The 16,591-nt window shown below is 47.0% G+C and overlaps 1 protein-coding gene across 9 annotated transcripts in view; it reads left to right on the forward strand.

The window, feature by feature from the left end:
• GNAO1 (guanine nucleotide binding protein (G protein), alpha activating activity polypeptide O) overlaps nucleotides 1–16,591 on the forward strand; it is a 280,020-nt gene that overhangs the window by 163,390 nt on the left and 100,039 nt on the right. Inside the window, exons 4-5 of one of the 9 annotated variants that reach the window (XM_015421407.1) lie at nucleotides 9,339–9,365; nucleotides 14,601–14,607. The exons of 7 other annotated variants lie outside the window; for them this stretch is intronic. In XM_015421407.1, the coding sequence (XP_015276893.1) occupies nucleotides 9,339–9,365; nucleotides 14,601–14,607 (34 nt within the window). Of the gene's footprint in view, nucleotides 1–9,338; nucleotides 9,366–14,600; nucleotides 14,608–14,638; nucleotides 14,673–16,591 lie in introns of all 9 variants that reach the window. One more of the 9 variants, XM_015421404.1, reaches the window with a different exon arrangement.

Consider the following 16,591-nt stretch of genomic DNA (forward strand, 5'->3'; position numbering starts at 1 on the left):
ATGGCAGCCATTTCTGGACTGGTACCTACTGCCTAGTCTCAAAATTCCAAAAGAGCCCACAAGATCAAAGAGATCAGGGACCCTTGGTGTAATATACATAATATTGACTTACTGGTGCACAAGCAATGGTGCAAAATGGGAAGATGCTAGCCCTGTTCACAGGTTACAATGAATTCCTGTGTGACATGCATGTACGTGTGTATACCTGTTTGTAAGAAAGAGCCAACGTGTGTTCACTTTACAAATGAAACCAGGGATCAGTACCTGGATAAATGTGAGGTTTCAGTCACACGTCCAGCTGTACATGCATTGACTGTGGCTTGAGAATTACTCAGTGCATGTATAAAGAACAATCAAGTGTACATGGATTGTATGTGCGGTCACTGTAATTTGTGAATAGGATTTTTGGTACAGGAAAACAGAAAATGGTGCAAAAATATAGAACCATGGCTTTCCCCCCTCTCGGTTGTGAGGAAAACACTGACATTCCATTCATTTCACTGAAGCCCAATGAGGAAATGTCCCACTGTGCTGAGCAAGGAAGTCTTGCTAAGCCACCAATGGAGACAGCATTGCTCTACCGAACATGCTAAGTTAAGAAAGCATTTGGGGGAGGAAGGGGGGAAATGCATCTGCTGTTTTATTAATTTCCAAATGTTGTAGGTGGCAAAGAATGTTTGCAGCTCCCGGATCTCCTAAAGCTGCAGGTGCAGCAAAGAGATAAATTAGACATTTCATTCTGTAAATATTTAATGCCACCCACCATCAAGTCAAAGATGGGAGAAATTCCATTGGGAGTCATGTTGAAAGCGTGGAGTCAGATCCTGGCATAAATTGGCTTTGTTTCTGCCGAAACCAAAGAGCTGTCTTGCAGTCACTAAGCTGCCTGTGTTCTTGACCTAGAAGGAATTCGTTCCGTGCCTAAAGTGAAATAGCACTTCAGGAACAGGATGAAACCTGCATTTCTAAGGGTTGGTGCAAGGTGTTCGTTTTCAGGGCTGACTTGTAAAATGCCCGGCCTCCAGAAACCTCCTCTTTGTGTGAGCGGTGTAGTCACAGGAACAGCTCATGAGAGATTGATAGGTGCTTCTTCAGTGACTGAGGTGCATTTAGCAGATGTCATTTTTTGTGTGAGTATTTTTATATGTGAGAAAGTGTGTGTGGGCACGTGCCTGGAAGTCATGGCTGACTTCTGGCAATCCCTAATGTGTCTGGGAGGCAAGGACTTCAGAGAGGTGGCTTGCGGCCTGCCTCTACGTCATGGCCCTGGTATTCCTTGGAGGTCTCCCATCCAAGTACTCGCCAGGGTCGGCCCTGCTTAGCTGCCAAGATCTGACAAGATTGGGCTTGCTTGGGCTATCCAGGTCATGGCCAGCAGATGTAAATTTTTAAATGCAAAATCAGACCTACCCCTTATAGGGACCCCCTTATAGATCTTTTAAGATGTTCATCAGAATTGACTCTTTCATAAGACCCACCAAACTGGCTTAGAGTCAAAGGTCCTTCTAGCCAGGGGTCGTTTCGTAGAAAAAGAGCTAGGGGAACTCATTAGCATAACTCATTAGCATATGCCACACCCCCTGACATCACCGGAAGTGTGTCATAAGGCCATACACCCCGCCCCCAATGGTCCCGGCCGCCACCGCCGGCCTTGCAGCTCCACTGCCGAGCCCCATGAGGGGCCCGGCGGTGGACCTGCAAGGCCGGCGGGAGTGCAAGGAAGCCCCGCGAAGGCCCTCCCTGGCCCCAGGCAGGCAGGGGTGGGGAGAGGCAGGGAGGAAGCAACTTACCCTCCCTCTTCTCCTGCCTCCCCCTGGCTGAATGAGGGCCAGAAGCGGGGCGGCCGGAAGCAGGGGGCAGGGCTTTGTCATGTGCCCCGCCCCCCATACCTCACCCGGGGGAACTGCGATCCCCCGCGATCCCCCCGAAATGACCTCTGCTTCTAGCGCAGTGTTCTCTTTCCAGCAGCATCCACAAAGAGGACAGAAAGATGGCAGAATCAAGAGGACGATCTTGACAGGCTGGGAAACTGGGCTAAAACTAACAAAATGAATTTCAACAGAGATAAATGTAAAGTTGTGCATTTAGATAGGAAAATCAAATGCATTATTATAGGATGGGGGGGAACTTGTCTTAGAAGTAGCATGTGCAAAAAGGGATCTAGGCATCTCAGACCTTTTCCGCATGGCAATGTTGCTGCTGTTTTCCAGCGAGTTGAATCCCCAGCTGATGCTCCAACTTTGTGGGGGGCCCTTCCACAAAAGGGCTTTTATTTGGGGGGATCATTTCTTGAATTTGGATCCGACCCTCTCCATGTGTTCCACACTTCCTTTGAAAATGGGTTGTGCGGCTGTGTCATCATGTATTTCATCAGTAATGGAATCTCCTCTTTTTTGCGCATGTGCAGTAAAGTTATAACATCATAACACTGTAAAAAAAAAAGGCTTGATGTGTCATAGGGAACAGCATGGTTGCTGCCATTTCAAAGATCCTTAACCACCAACTAAGAAAATGGATGGTGATCGTCAAACTGGATACACCAATACATAACACTGTTACTCCATAATTATGAAGCATGCTAAATGTGTCATCATGTACTTTGTTAGCAATGGAACCTCCTTTTTTTGCATATGTAGTGCTGTTATATCATAACATCGTAAAAGAAAAAGAGGAAAACACACCAGGAGCTATAGGGGAAGAAAAGGTGGGGGAGAATGAAGAAACAACACAAGTGCCTGGCGTCAAGGCCTACCCACCAAAAAAAAAAAGGAAAGGAAAGGAACTTCATGGATGAGTTATTGCACAGAGAAGGCTACATGCAATCTAGCTGTCCGTTTTGTCCCAACATTATAACGTTGTTATATTATAATTTTTAAAATCGTGTCATAATGCAATCAACATTATGCTTAAAATTAGTAGATTATTCAGGGGACAGCCTAAGGGGGTGACAGGAGGGTGGGAGGGGGTGAACACATGACACTGATGATACAAAAGGGTGGTGGGAAACAAAATTCAAAGCTGGGAATTCCTCACTGGAAAACTGAGTGTTCAGATCCAAAGCGGGGGGGGGGGATTGCGGAAAAAGTGGATTTGGAAAACATGGGGTGACAGGGCACTAAATTTGGGTGTACTCTTGGGGAGGCAAAACGTTGTGTGGAAAATCTGACAAACTTCAATTATTTAAGAACGCTGATGCGGAGGTTTGCACTTGTGCAGAAATGGTCTCAGTAGATCATACACTGAACATGAGTCAAGAGGCAAATGCAGTTTTGGGCTGCATCAACAGAATTATAGTGTCCAGATCACACAAAGTCATAAAATTGCTTTACTCCATTCTGCTTAGACATCACTTGGAGTACTGCCTTCAATTTTCGGCACCACAGCTTAAGAAGGATGTTGATAAAACGGAACGTATCCAGAGGAGGGCAAAAGAAGATGGTGAAGGGTGTGGAGACCAAGTCCTATGAGGAAAGTTTGAAGGAGCTGGGTATGTTTAGCCTGGAGAGGAGATGACTGAGAGGTGATATGATAGCCATCTTCAAGTATTTGAAAGGCTGTCATATAGAGGATGGAGTGAAGTTGTTTTCTGTTGTCCAGAAGGTTGGACCAGAACCATTGGGTTGCAATCAAAAGAGTTTTCAGCTGAACATTAAGAAAAAATTCTTGACATTTATTTATTTATTTACATTACATTTATACCCCCCCTTCCCGCAAGCGGGCTCAGGGCGGCTTACACGAGCAGTTCCTCAGTGGAATAAGGCTTCCTCGGGAGGTGGTGGGCTCTCCTCCTTTGGAGGCTTTTAAGCAGAGGCTAGATGGCCATCTGACAGCAATGCTGATTCTGTGACCTATTATGAATTTAGGCAGATCATGAGAAGGAGGGCAGGAAGGGGTGAGCCATTGCTTAGCTTTTGTGGCCCTTTTTTATATGCCCAGGGTAATAATAATAATAATATTTCAATTTATTGATCGCTCAATCCTTGCAGAGCTGCCGGCTCTGCGCGATTTACAGTTACTCATGTGTTGACACGGGACTAAAATGATGGGGGTAAGGGAGGACAACATATATCATTTTTAATCACACACACTTCGCAATCGACAGGGAGTTTGGTCAGCTGTAAGCATCAGACGTGTTCCGGCAGCATTCTTTAGTCGGCGTCACTTGATGTCGTCAGCATTTTTCTCAGCCGCAGCGCACCACTACCACCGTCTGGCCGGAATGGCCAATTGCAGGCTTTTCTTTGATGCTGCGTAGATCTCTCTCGGCTTTTGATCTTACACGCGGACCTTCCGTTTGTCGGCTAACACTTCCAACCGGGGGGTTAAGTGTGCCCACCGTCTAAGGAGTGGTACCCATTTTATCTACTCGCCGAAGCTTTCGAACCGCTGGGTGGACGGCGAGCTGGGGACACGGCTGGTAGCTCACACCGGTGTGGGGCTCGAACTGCCAGCAGTCCTGTTCAGCTCAGATGTTTAACCAGAGGATAAATCCCCTGTGCCACCACTCCCCTTGCTGCTGATTGTCACTTTGGGGTCAAGAAGGAATTCTCCTCCAGGCCAAATTGGACCAGTGATCCTGGAGGTTTTTTGCCTTCTTCTGGGCATACAGCAGATCCTAAGAATGTCTCACAGTCAGAAGTTCTAACCCTTTTAGTGTTATGCACCATTAGGTGGCGAACCAGACTTGTTTTTAAGGCAAGAGATGTTTCAGAGGTGGTTTGCCATTGCCTGCCTCTGCATCACCCCCCTAGTATTCCTTGGAAGTTGCCCATCCGAATACTAGCCAGGGCTGACCTCGCTTAGCTTCTGAGATCTGACAAGATGAGGCTGGACGGATTGTCTCTTACTTCTGATGGTAGCTCCCTCCCTGCTCTTTCAGAAGGGGTAGAGCAGAAACCAGTGGGAGATTGAACTCTGCTGTTTCCCTAGGGGGATGAAGCTCAGCCTGAAAGCAGAACATCTCCCCCCCCCCCCGAGCTAAGTGTCCAGCTTTGCCACCCGGGTTTCTTTCCTTTGTTTGATCAGCTAGGCTTTCTCTGGCAAGTGAGGCGGGCACTTGGCAGAACTGGCACCTTCCATCTGGAAGCGCTGAATGGGGACAGGCGTGATGCTGGCAGGAGCTAGGGGACATGCCATTGCTATCAATAGCCCTGTTACTAGAATCTGTGGCTCTCTAGTAAAAGACTCTGGATGATGACACACAGTTCCCAAAGACTGCTGGGCCTGCCAGGGAGAGAAAGCAATGGCTGGAGGCCATTATTGTTTCTGAGCTGGGAGATGGAAGATCAAGGAGCATTTCCATATTACAAAGCAACAAGCACTGGTGCAGATTATAATCTGCATCCCTGTGGCATTAAAAGTTGCAAAGGACAGATTAATCTTATCTAGGCTTAGAGATCATATTTATTTATTTATTTATTTATTATATTTATACCTCGTCCATCCTGTGAACAGACTTAGGGAGGCTCACAAAAGCAGTACAAAGTACCTAATTACATAAAACCAATAAAATATTTAAATAACATAAAACAATCAAAATTCTATCATTGCCCATTTCACTATATCCAGGCAGCCAATTCAAACTGTGAGGGTCAGTCTTTGGGGCAAAAGTCCATGGTCCTCAGCTACCCCAGCTCACCTCCATTATTATTTTCTACTTCCTTCTTAGGGCTGCCAAGTGGGGGCGGGGGGTGGGTAAACCCCCGCTTTGGAGGCCCAATTTCCGCTACCGCGGAATCGGGCCCCGGGGGGAACTCCGCCCCCCAAAGCGCAGCGTGGCTGCGTCACCAGAGGTGACGCAACCACATTGATTACGTTGGGGGTGTGGCCCCGATCGTTGGAGGGAAAACTCTATGGTTTTCCCTCCAACGATCGGGGCCACGCCCTCAACGTGATCGACGTTGTGCGCCACTTCTGGTGACGTGCTGGCGGCGTGCACGCGCTTTGTGCGCGCGCATGACAAGGGACAGCTCCTGGAGCGCGCCTAGGCTCCCCCGCCAGTGAGTAACATTTACTTGGCAACCCTATTCCTTCTACTTTCTTCTGCAGAGCATTCTAGGAATTGTAGTTCTCAGAACACCCAGTATTAATGATGAAGGGGATCCCAAGATCATTAAGTCCAGAGTCTAAAGTAACTTTACTTTACTTTAACGATACTGCTCTTACCGCCAATTTGGCTCTGAACAGTGTCACACTAAAACTAAAAAAAAGAAGGAAATGTATGTATGTATGTATGTATTTATTTATTTATTTATAGTTTCGATTTATTATACCGCCCTAACCCCCGTGGGGGTCTCTATATAATATAAAAATTTAATGATTCTTAATCAACTGAGAAAAGAACTTGGAAACTGCCAATGTAGTATTAAAATCCACCCCTGCTAAAAGAACCCTCAAATTATCCAGTTCACACTTAGAGTCTGTATATAAGGTTTTATCCAGGTATCTCTTGCATCATTAAGCAAATCAGAGTCAAATAGACAATGTTGAAGGGTGTCTATTTGGCCAGAACCGCATTGGCACAGTCGCTCAGAGTAAGGCACCTTATTTAAGCGTCCCGATAGCTTCCATGACAGAATAGCATTCAATTTAGCCAGCATAAATAATCGTCTATAGCATGGAGTCTAAAGTAACTCCATGCTGAGACGCTACCTCTGCATTACAGACATGGAGCTAGGGTCGTAGTGGTTAGAACGTGGGCCTAGGATCTGGGACATCCATATACAAATACTCTGCCGTGGAAGCTTGCTGGATGACCTTAGTCCAGTCAATCTGTCTCCCAGCCTATCCTACCTCACCAGGTGGTTGTCGTGAAGAGCATGATGTTGTAAGCCGCTGTGTTCCCCACTGGAGAAAAAACTGGGGTATAAATATCCAAGAAAAAAATATACAGTGGTTTAATGTTGTTGTGTCTTTCCACCCAGAGGGATTCTGGATTCAGAGCCCAACTATGAAATTCTCAGTATGATACAAGAAGAAGAAAAAGTGCCATTATGACCACCACCACCACCACCATTTTTTTTCTGGGTTAGGGACTGAGGGCAGAAATGGGGGATTGCCTAATTCCAGTGAGTAGAGGGCAAGGCTATGCTGCAAATTTCCGTAAACCTTTACTCTCGTGCCAGCCGGGAGAAACAGACGGGGAAATTTGCAAGGAAGCAAGTATTATGGAAAGCACTGGCAAACATTACAGGATGGAAAAATGATCACTTGCCAAAAGGGAGGCCATTTTCAATGACATCTCCATGGCAACCATACAGTGTTCCTCAGCTCTAAGAGAAAGAAGCAGATAGGAGCCACTGGACTGCCACCACTAAAAATGTTTGAACACAGTACTGGAAATAGCCCACAGTAAATATATTAATTTCTCAGACATCCCCAGAATGTCAATATAGAGTTCACATTGGGCATCAAGGCTCATTTAGATGGCAGTGATCATCACCATTTTTCAGGGGCTGGAACCCACAGCCTTTGCTGTGCCCCTCTGTCACATCATCAGTCTGGTACATGTGTATCTTGCCCTTTCCCCAAAGAGCTTAGATCAGTGTACATGGCTCTCCCTTCACCATTTCTCCGCATCAAACCTGTGAGATAGGTTAGCCTGAGTAAGAGTGACTGGGCCACAGTTACCCCGCAATCTTCTTCACAGAGTTGGGATCTGAACTCAGGCCTCCTAGATCCTAGTCTGACTCTGTCCATGGTACTACATTTGCTCTCAACATAAATGGGGCTTTCTCCTACCTGTACCAGGAAAGCTATTTCCCAGAATTCCAAGCTAAAGCATCACATCTGTACTATAACATCCAGATCCTCAGTTCCTGCTGTGGTTTCACTAGTACCAGCAATGGAGCCTTCATAGGCATTTCCTCCTTTTCCTACAGCCTTTGGTAAATAGCAAAAACTAGGCAGAAGGCAGAGCACCATTCTTGCATGAGGATTGCACTAGAATCCTGGAATGAGCGTATCTTTTAGAACAGAGTTGGAACATCTCAGATGCAGGCCAAAGTCTATCGAAACAGGCTGATTCTGCATATGGCAGAATTCTCCAAGACACAAGATTTGGGGTGTCACAGGTTTGGTTCTTCTAGTTTTTCCATCAAGAAAAGGAGTTGGGTTTGCTTTGCTTTTTCCATTTGGTACAGGGTGGTGTTTTGATCAGGTCATATTGGCCTGTGGCCTTGGGTAGTGGATCACTCGAAATCTGAATAATGGATCAAATTAGCAGTCCTGCCCTCACTCCACTGACAAGCTGTTGTCCACACGAGAAGTCCACCCTCTCTCTGCTCTCCCCTCAGAGTGCATAGAGAGGACGTGAGAGGAAAATCTAAGCTGTACTTGCCATATTCTTTGCAGGCAAACAAATGCCGCCTTTGTAATCAACCATAAATCATCAGTTCTGGGAGCTGGCGGGTCGACTCTAATGTATGGTGTACAGCCCCACAGAGAGTGTGCAGGAAGCAATTCATCTCGAAAGGTGAGCCAACAAGGCTGTCAGCCCTATCTGATTGACTGTAAGGAGCTATAAAGCGAAGCTTGGTGTGAAATGCAAATGGTTGAGCACTGGTTGATTGAGAGAGAGCTTCATCATCTAAACGAGTAGAGGTGGGGATGGGAAGAACATGCTACATAATGCCAGTAAACTCTCTGCCCAGACTTTAATGTCTGTATACTGGGCCGTCGCTGCTTTGTTTGAGGAGGAGAAATGGTGCAAACAGGAAAGTTAGACAATGGGGTGACAGTTACATCAAAGCATTAGAGTCAAGCTCCACATTTATATAGAGCTTTGGTTCAAAGCATTCAAATGTTTACCTGGTATGGAAATACATTCTGCTTTGATCCATATGGTAAAATTAATATATTACAAGTGGGGACCCTGCAAGGACTTGAGAGAGTCACTTCATTTTCCCCTGTATCCCCTTCCCCACACCATTTCCTCCTCCTCTCTTCTTGGCAGTTCCCATATCTCCTCCCCTCTTCCCTGCTTCCTTCTATCCTTACTCACCAACCAACTTTTCTTTTATCTGCTGCTGCTTTATTTATTATGGATTTTTCTTCATTTATACTCCCCCTTTCTCTCCAGTGGGAACCCAGAGCAGCTTACATCATTGTCGTCTCATCTATTTTTTCCTCACAACAACCTTGTGTGTAGGTCAGTCTGTGAGAGAAAAAGATTGGCCTAAAGTCACCCAGCAAGCTTCCAGGGCAGAGTGGTGATTTGAGCCTGGGTCTCCTAGATCTTATTCTGACACTCTAACCACTATACCACACTGGCTATCAGCTTTCCATCCTTCCCTCTCCCTTGTAGCCTCTCCATGAGAAAAGTCTACAAGTTGCAAAAGTTATGCATCAGCAAGTTGCTCAGGTGAGTTGTGTGGCAGTGGCCACTGCTGGGCCCTCAAGCTATGCGAGTGTTGTGGAAGCTGCTGCTGGGCCTTGGTGAGTTGTGTGGTATCAAGTAGCCACTGCTGCACCTGGGGGAGTCAAATCAATCAATCAAGTTTATTACGGTCATAGACCAGTATAGTAGAAGACAAGTAAATACAGTTAAGGGAGCAGTAAAATTATAAAATATAATGGCATCTAAAATTATAAATAAGGATCTAAAAACTTTAAAATACAGAAATAATAAAATCAAAATTATGATCAAAAGTTAGGTTTAGGCCTATCTGTACTTTATCTCTTTCTAGTTTGGTATGCCAACCTCCTGGGGGAGTCACATGTCATGTTGTAGCAAGTCACCCAATGGCTGTTTCTGGGCTTGACCCCTATAAGTTCTCTCTCCCGGAAAGGAGGAAGGGGAGTGGGGGTGGACTGGGAGGCCAAAATAGCCTGGGGAAAGGCCCTCCCCCCTGCCTTTTTACTGACAGAAATCAAGGTTTGAAGGCTGGAAATCTGGTTGCCTAGCAACCCCAACAATGTGAGATCTCAGAGGATATTCGTTTTTTAAGGTAAAAGTGTTTCTTCTATTACTGGTGGGGTTAACCCCTCAATTTACTTTTTAAAAAAGATTTCAGATGTTTCTGCAAACCTATAGCTTTTCTCAGGTTTGTAGAACAATCTATCTTGTCTGTTCATGGCACCACTCTGGATTTAAGTATCTACAGATGGGGCCATGTTGAGAATTAGATATACTGATAGTTGACCATGCCAGAAGTAGACCTGTGAACCTTCTTTGGCCTCGAAATAAAGACAATGGAATCTTGCACCCTGCATTAGAAATCAGAGAGCACACTTGCCTGCCAGTGTGCTTCGTTAGCTAATCCCATTTGGATTTGCATTTTGTTTGTGACCAAGAAATTGCCCCCCTCCCCTCACACTCTGCTTGGCAGATTAGTTTAAGTGCGTGTGTGTGTGTGTTTGTCGTTGTTGTTGTTATGCTGTCACCCTATTAATCTTCCATAGGCTGCCTTCATTCTCCTGGCCTTTTGCAGCTAGGAGACAAGATGTTGCCTTGGCAACAAAGCCCCCGTAGATGGTTCCAGGCTCTGGGATCACTGCACCCGGCCCTGATCACTTTTTTTAAATGTTATTTTTATTAACCAGACAAGGATCCTGTAGGCTTGCTACTAATGGAGCAAGTAGCCATGGGAGATAGAATGGACAAGTCTGTATTTTGCTGGCACGATTTTGCTGTGCATTGCTGGCAGAATGTCTGAGAGAAAATTGCAACTCCCTAGAACATTCTCTCTCACACACGCGCGCGCACATACACACACACACACACAGAGAAAGACTATTATTAAGTCTGACTGCCATTTAGGGTGGGCAAAGGGGGGCAATCGCCTGCATTTCTGACCCCATGCGATTATTCCCAGCAGCACTTCTCTCTCTGGTTCTGTCCCAGAACTGACTGTCTGTACACACTGGGTAATGATAGCAGCAAGCAATCAGCAGCCTGATCCTGTGCAGAGCCCACTGGATGCATGGAAGCATTCCATTATGTCAGACCTTTGGTCTATCAAGATCAGTACTGTCTACTCTGACCGACAGCAGCTTTCCAGGGTCTCAGATCAAGGTCTTTCTCATCACCCTCCCCCTGAATCTTTTTTAAGTGGAGATGCTGGGAATTGGGGGTGGGGCCTTCTGCATCCAAAACAGATGCTCTGTTGTGAACTTTGGCCTGTCAAGGTTGTTATCGTCTACTCTGGTTGCTAGCAACTCTACAGGATCTCAGGTTGAGGTCTTTTGCATCATCTGCTATCTGATCTTTTTGAATGGAGGAAACGTACATGTACACTTTCCCCCTGGGACAAGTAGTGGCTCTCCAGGGTTGTTTCAGGTTGGGAAAGTAGCACAGAGGGAGGCATGAGCCCCCTCCTGGGGTATTTCTTTTGCTGCCTACCTCAGATTACTGTTCTCATTATTCCTATTTTAAGTTTCTCTGCTGATTAATATCTTCTGCAACCAGAAAGACTTAATTAGGATGCTAGAATAAATTGCTCATATTTGCTCAGCATACATCTGTTGGCACCCGTCTTCTTAATGGCACTGTGCAAGTGATGGGGGCCACAAAAATGACTCCCAGCATGCCCCTTGGTTAGCACATGCCTAGTGGGTGCTGTAGACTGTGACCAGTATAAGTAAAACATAATGTTCTGAACGGTTAATTAGGCCAGCAGTTTGAACTTCCAAAACTGCGATATTTTTCTGACAATGTTCTCCAGATGGATTAATTTGGAAGGCCGTAGTTTTAGTTTTAAAATATTCTGATTTAGAGTTGGTGGAGGCAGGAGAAACCATAGAGTTTCAGTGGAATTCTAGAACGCTGGCCTGATGTGGTTATATGATTTCCAGCTTTGTGCCGGAATTTATTTATTTATTTATTTATTTATTATTTATCTTTGAATTTATATCCCACCCTACCCCGAAGGTCGTAGTACAGGACACTCAATTCTGATGGCAGTCCCCCCCCACACACACACACACACACTGTCTTCTGTTGACAGTTCTGGGCAAAAAGCAAAACAGCCAAAATGTACTAACTGCATAGAGCCACACAGCGTAAATGGAAGTGCTGAGCCAACCTATACAGTTTACGTGGACAATCTGGGCCGATTACCATGAATATGGTAAGACAAGTTTTGCAGGTTTTTCCTGTGCTTCCAAAACCTGTAATGCCTGTTTAGAAGTAGCAATGGCGTGTAAGAAATTAGAGTGTAAACCATTGCTGCTTTTGACTCTGGCATTCAGACAGCTGCCTCTGAATATGGATGCTCTGTTTAGCTAACAGAGCTTCTAGCTCTGTGAGGGTTTCCCCCCCCCCCATTTAGAGAACGTGGAAAATATATTCCACTGTATAGATTGCCAACGTATGGCAAAACAGTAATAACCCCCCCCCCCCCAAAAAAATCCTAGCTACAGGCCTGTGTCAGATTTATAGTCGTCCCCCCCATGGAAGATAGATCTGGAAACTCCCCCCAGACTGAAATAAAAATTCAGTATCCCAGACTGAAATAAAATTGGAGGATTCAGTTTCCTCAAAACAGAGCTCCTATGTGCTGAACTGATGTTAATTCTTAATTCTATCCCTCTGCTGTCTGCATCTCTGCTGACTGACCAACTCACTATTCGTACTCGTACATCACGCCGACCTGAGTAGCGCAGATGGAGCGCCCCAGCCACAGTGATGGGAGAGCAGCAGCTGCTGGGGGCGTGCCCGAGCCTGGCCGCGGCACAGGCTCTGGGGGCCCAGCGGGGTGCAGGCGGCAGGAAGCAAGGAGGCGGGACTGGCTGGCCACAGTCCCATTTCTCTTCCCCCCCCCAGGCTTCCTCTTCCAAGCTCCTCGGGGCAGGGACCGAGGTCTCCCCTACCCCAGGCGCGCGACTCTGCCTCTCTCCACCGGACAGGACCTCTGGGGGTGCCCCTGAGCATGTGCAGACCGCTCCCCGAGAGCCCCACCCCCCTCAGCTGACGTGACTACAGGGCTCCCCCACCTCTACGGAGAGGAGTCCCAGACGGGAGACGAACGACTGGGCAAGGGCATCCTCCTCCTCGCTTACAGAAGCTCCCGGCCAACGCGCTGCTCCGGGGGCATAGGGGGGGCATAGGAGGGGCGGGTCTGGACTCCGGGGTTCCTGGCTAGGGCCTGCCACTGCAAACTACCTTTGGTTTCGGCGGTCACCCAGTCAGGGAGATGCAGGGCTTTTGGCGGGGGGCAGGTGCAGTTTGGCGCCCCTAAGGGCTGGGGCGCTCTAGGCGAATGCCTAGTTCGCCTAGTGAGCGAGCGGGCCCTGGCCGTGCCTCAAAACCAGCGGCTATTTTATATTTGTGGTAGTTAGAGTAGCCCTGTTCACAAGTTACAGTAAATGCACCTACAATCCATGAACATTGTACACTTGCTTTTTCATTATACATGCGCTAAGTCTCATGTTACATTCAAAGCATGTACAGTTGAACGTGTGATTGAAACCACCTATTTATCCAGGTACCGGTCCCCAGTTTCATTTGTAAAGTGAACATTGGCTCTTTCTTATCATGGATGTATGCAGGGATGCACGTGTGTTCACTATAACCTGCGAACCGGGCTAGTGTTGCGCTAGGATCTAGATACGGTTTCCTGTCTCCAGCTAGTGGCTGGAGATCTCCCAGAATTACAGCTGGTCTCCAGGTAAAGGAGATCAGTTCCCTTGGAGGAAATGGCTACTTTGGAAGGTAGACTGTATGGAATTATACTCCTCTGAGGTCTCCTGCCTCCACAAACCCTGCCCTCCCGAGGTTCCACCCCAGATTCTTCAGGAAGTTCACAACCCAGAACCGGCAGCCCTAGATCTAGGAGACCCATTTTTTAACCCCAACTCTGTCATGGAAGCTTGGTGGGCAACCAGTCATATGCTTTCATCCTAATATACCTCACAGTGTTATTGTGGGGGTAAAATGGAGGAGGGGAGACTGACGTAAGCCACTTTTGATCCCTATTGGAGAGTAAAACAGAGTATAAATGAAGTAAAAATAAGTAAAATTAAAGAGAGGCAGGTAAAAGTATGAAAGCGTGACAATTATATTGTAAGGTACTTCTAAAACATGTTCTGTGGCGTTGGGATAAATGAATGCATCAGAATAAATTCAGCCTTGTGAGTCTGCTATGCTGAAGTCAAAGAAAATCTTAAAACAAGCTATCACTATTAAACCAGTTTATTATTCTGGAAGGTATAAATACAAATAATATTGGGTGGCATATATTTTGGGGGGATAAATATAACATATCTCCTGTTGAAACTTTAATTGTACATAATCAAAGCCTTTCTTACTAAGAGGTGGAAGAAAGAATGAATCATTACTGACCGCTGTTCTGTCAATATTTTCCAATTACAATATTTAGTTTATTTTGTCCTCAGGAAAAAAAAAATGTCATGCGGAAGAGAATACTCTTGAAGCTCTAATCAGCTGTTGAAATGTTAAAGGTCTGACTGGGGTTATTTATAATTTAGTTTTAGAAGCAGGTGTACAGGCCTTTGAGAAATAGAAGCTTCCATTAAACGGGGCAGAGTCTTGCATCTGGATATATCTATTATAATCTCTCTCACCTTTATCCTGAGGGCCTCAAATTGGTGTATATCGTTCCTCCCCCTTTTTATCTTCATGTATCTCTGTACCACTTCAGTGGGAAGGTAACAGCGTTCGGTGCGCCTTGGTGTTTAGTCATGCCGGCCACATGACCACGGAAATGTCTTCGGTCAGCGCTGGCTCTTCGGCTTTGAAAAGGAGATGAGCACCGCAACCCTAGAGTCGACTGGCTTTCGAGCAAGGGAACCTTTACTGTTACCTTTTATCTCTTCTCAAATGCATTAAGTTGAGAGAATGACTAGCCCCCAAACTGGCATTCGAATACAGCTCTGTAAATCCTAGTCCCAAATACTAATCACTACATCACATCGCCTCTCTGTTTTTGGTCGATCCAGCATGGGTTTGGTTATGGGAGTCTGTACTGTAGTGTGAAAGCGCTGCGATGGCTCAAGTGGTTAAGACGCTGAACTGCAGGCTGTGGAAGGTCAGTAGTTCAGCAGTTCGAGACCCGGGTGCCGCATGATGGAGTGAGCTCCCATCTCTAGTTCCAGCTCCTGCCAACCTAGCAGTTCGAAAGCAAGAAATTGCAAGTAGATAAATAGGTACCACTTTGGTGGGAAGGTAACAGCATTCCGTGTGCCTTGGTGTTTAGTCATGCCGGCCACATGTCCACGGAAACGTCTTCAGACAGCGCTGGCTCTTTGGCTTTGAAACGGAGATGAGCACCGCAAGCCTAGAGTCGGATTCGACTGGCTTTCAAGCAAGGGAACCTTTACCTTACTGTAGTGTGAACCTCAAAGAAGTACAGTGCCGACCATATCTAATGCCTGGGTCAGCGTCAATTTGTACTTGAATGGGAGACGGCCAAGGAAAGCCAGGGCTGCTACGCAGAGGCAGGCAAGGCCAACTACCCCCGTTTGCCTCTTGCCTTGAAATCCCTATGGGGGTGACCATAAATCAGCTGCGACTTGACAGCGCTTTCCACCCCCAGCGGCACACAGTGAGAAAAGCTACTTAATGCAATGCTGAAACAATATGATTACGTGAACCTGTGTAACTTTGCATAGAGTCACACTTGTGAGTGAGGCAGGATCCATAAAGGCAGAGAAAGTGCAAACTTGAGGCAAGGACGGTGGTGGCGTCTGCCCTGTCTTTAAATATAACCAGGCACACACATCTGTTGTTAAGTACAGCTCAGGGTGGATGATTTATAGGGCACTCTTCTTCTTCTTCTTCATGCTGGGATGCCGCACACTGGCTGGAACCCGGTAATTAGCTGGCTGTTCAGAGCTCAGGGCTGGGAGGAGGGGACTTAATACCCACTCTGTAATTAAGGTACTGGATCTGTCAGCACGCAGCAGGCCCTGGACACGGTCTGGAGGCTGCGCTGGGCTGCCCCTGGGGAGGCGAGACTGTCATTCCCAGGACACTCGGCTCCTCCGCCCCACCCACTTCCCCCCCCCTTCATTTTTTTGTTTCGCAATAATGCTACCCTGTTATAGACACACTGATCTGTACATCCAGTATATTTTGCTTTGGGGGGAAGGTCGGGTCGCGTTGTGTTTGTTTCGCGTTTCTTCCCCCCCCTTTCCTCTCCTTCGTTTTTTTCTTTCCCTTGGTTGTTTCCCCTGTTTGAGCTCGTGTGGTATTATAGGGTTGCCGACCTCAAGGTGGGGCCTGGGGATCTCCCACTATTACCACTGATCTCCAGATGGCCAAGATCAGTTCCCCTGGAGAAAATGGCTGCCTTTGGCAAGGGGGCCTTGTGGCATTATAGGCCGCTGAGGTCCCTCCCCTCCCCAAAGCCCACCCACCCCAGGCGCCACCCCCCAAATCTCCAGGTATTTCTCAGCCCGGAGCTGGCAACCCTAGTAGCAGGGCTATTTTTGGGCAGGAACGCACAGGAACGGAGTTCCGGCTGGCTTCAGAGCTGGCCACGCCCAGTACAGCCAAAACCTCTGTGTCTGTGGCTACAGAGGGAAGGCCTGGATAGCGACCCCCCCCCAGCGACTCTGAGGCGGGGGGACCTGGAAGGATCGGGGAGGCATTTAAATGCCTCCTCGTGAGTTCCCGGGCCTGTCCAAGGGG

The sequence above is a fragment of the Gekko japonicus genome, unplaced genomic scaffold (assembly GCF_001447785.1).
Source record: "Gekko japonicus isolate JY-2015 unplaced genomic scaffold, Gekko_japonicus_V1.1 scaffold674, whole genome shotgun sequence".
Lineage (NCBI taxonomy): Eukaryota > Metazoa > Chordata > Lepidosauria > Squamata > Gekkonidae > Gekko > Gekko japonicus.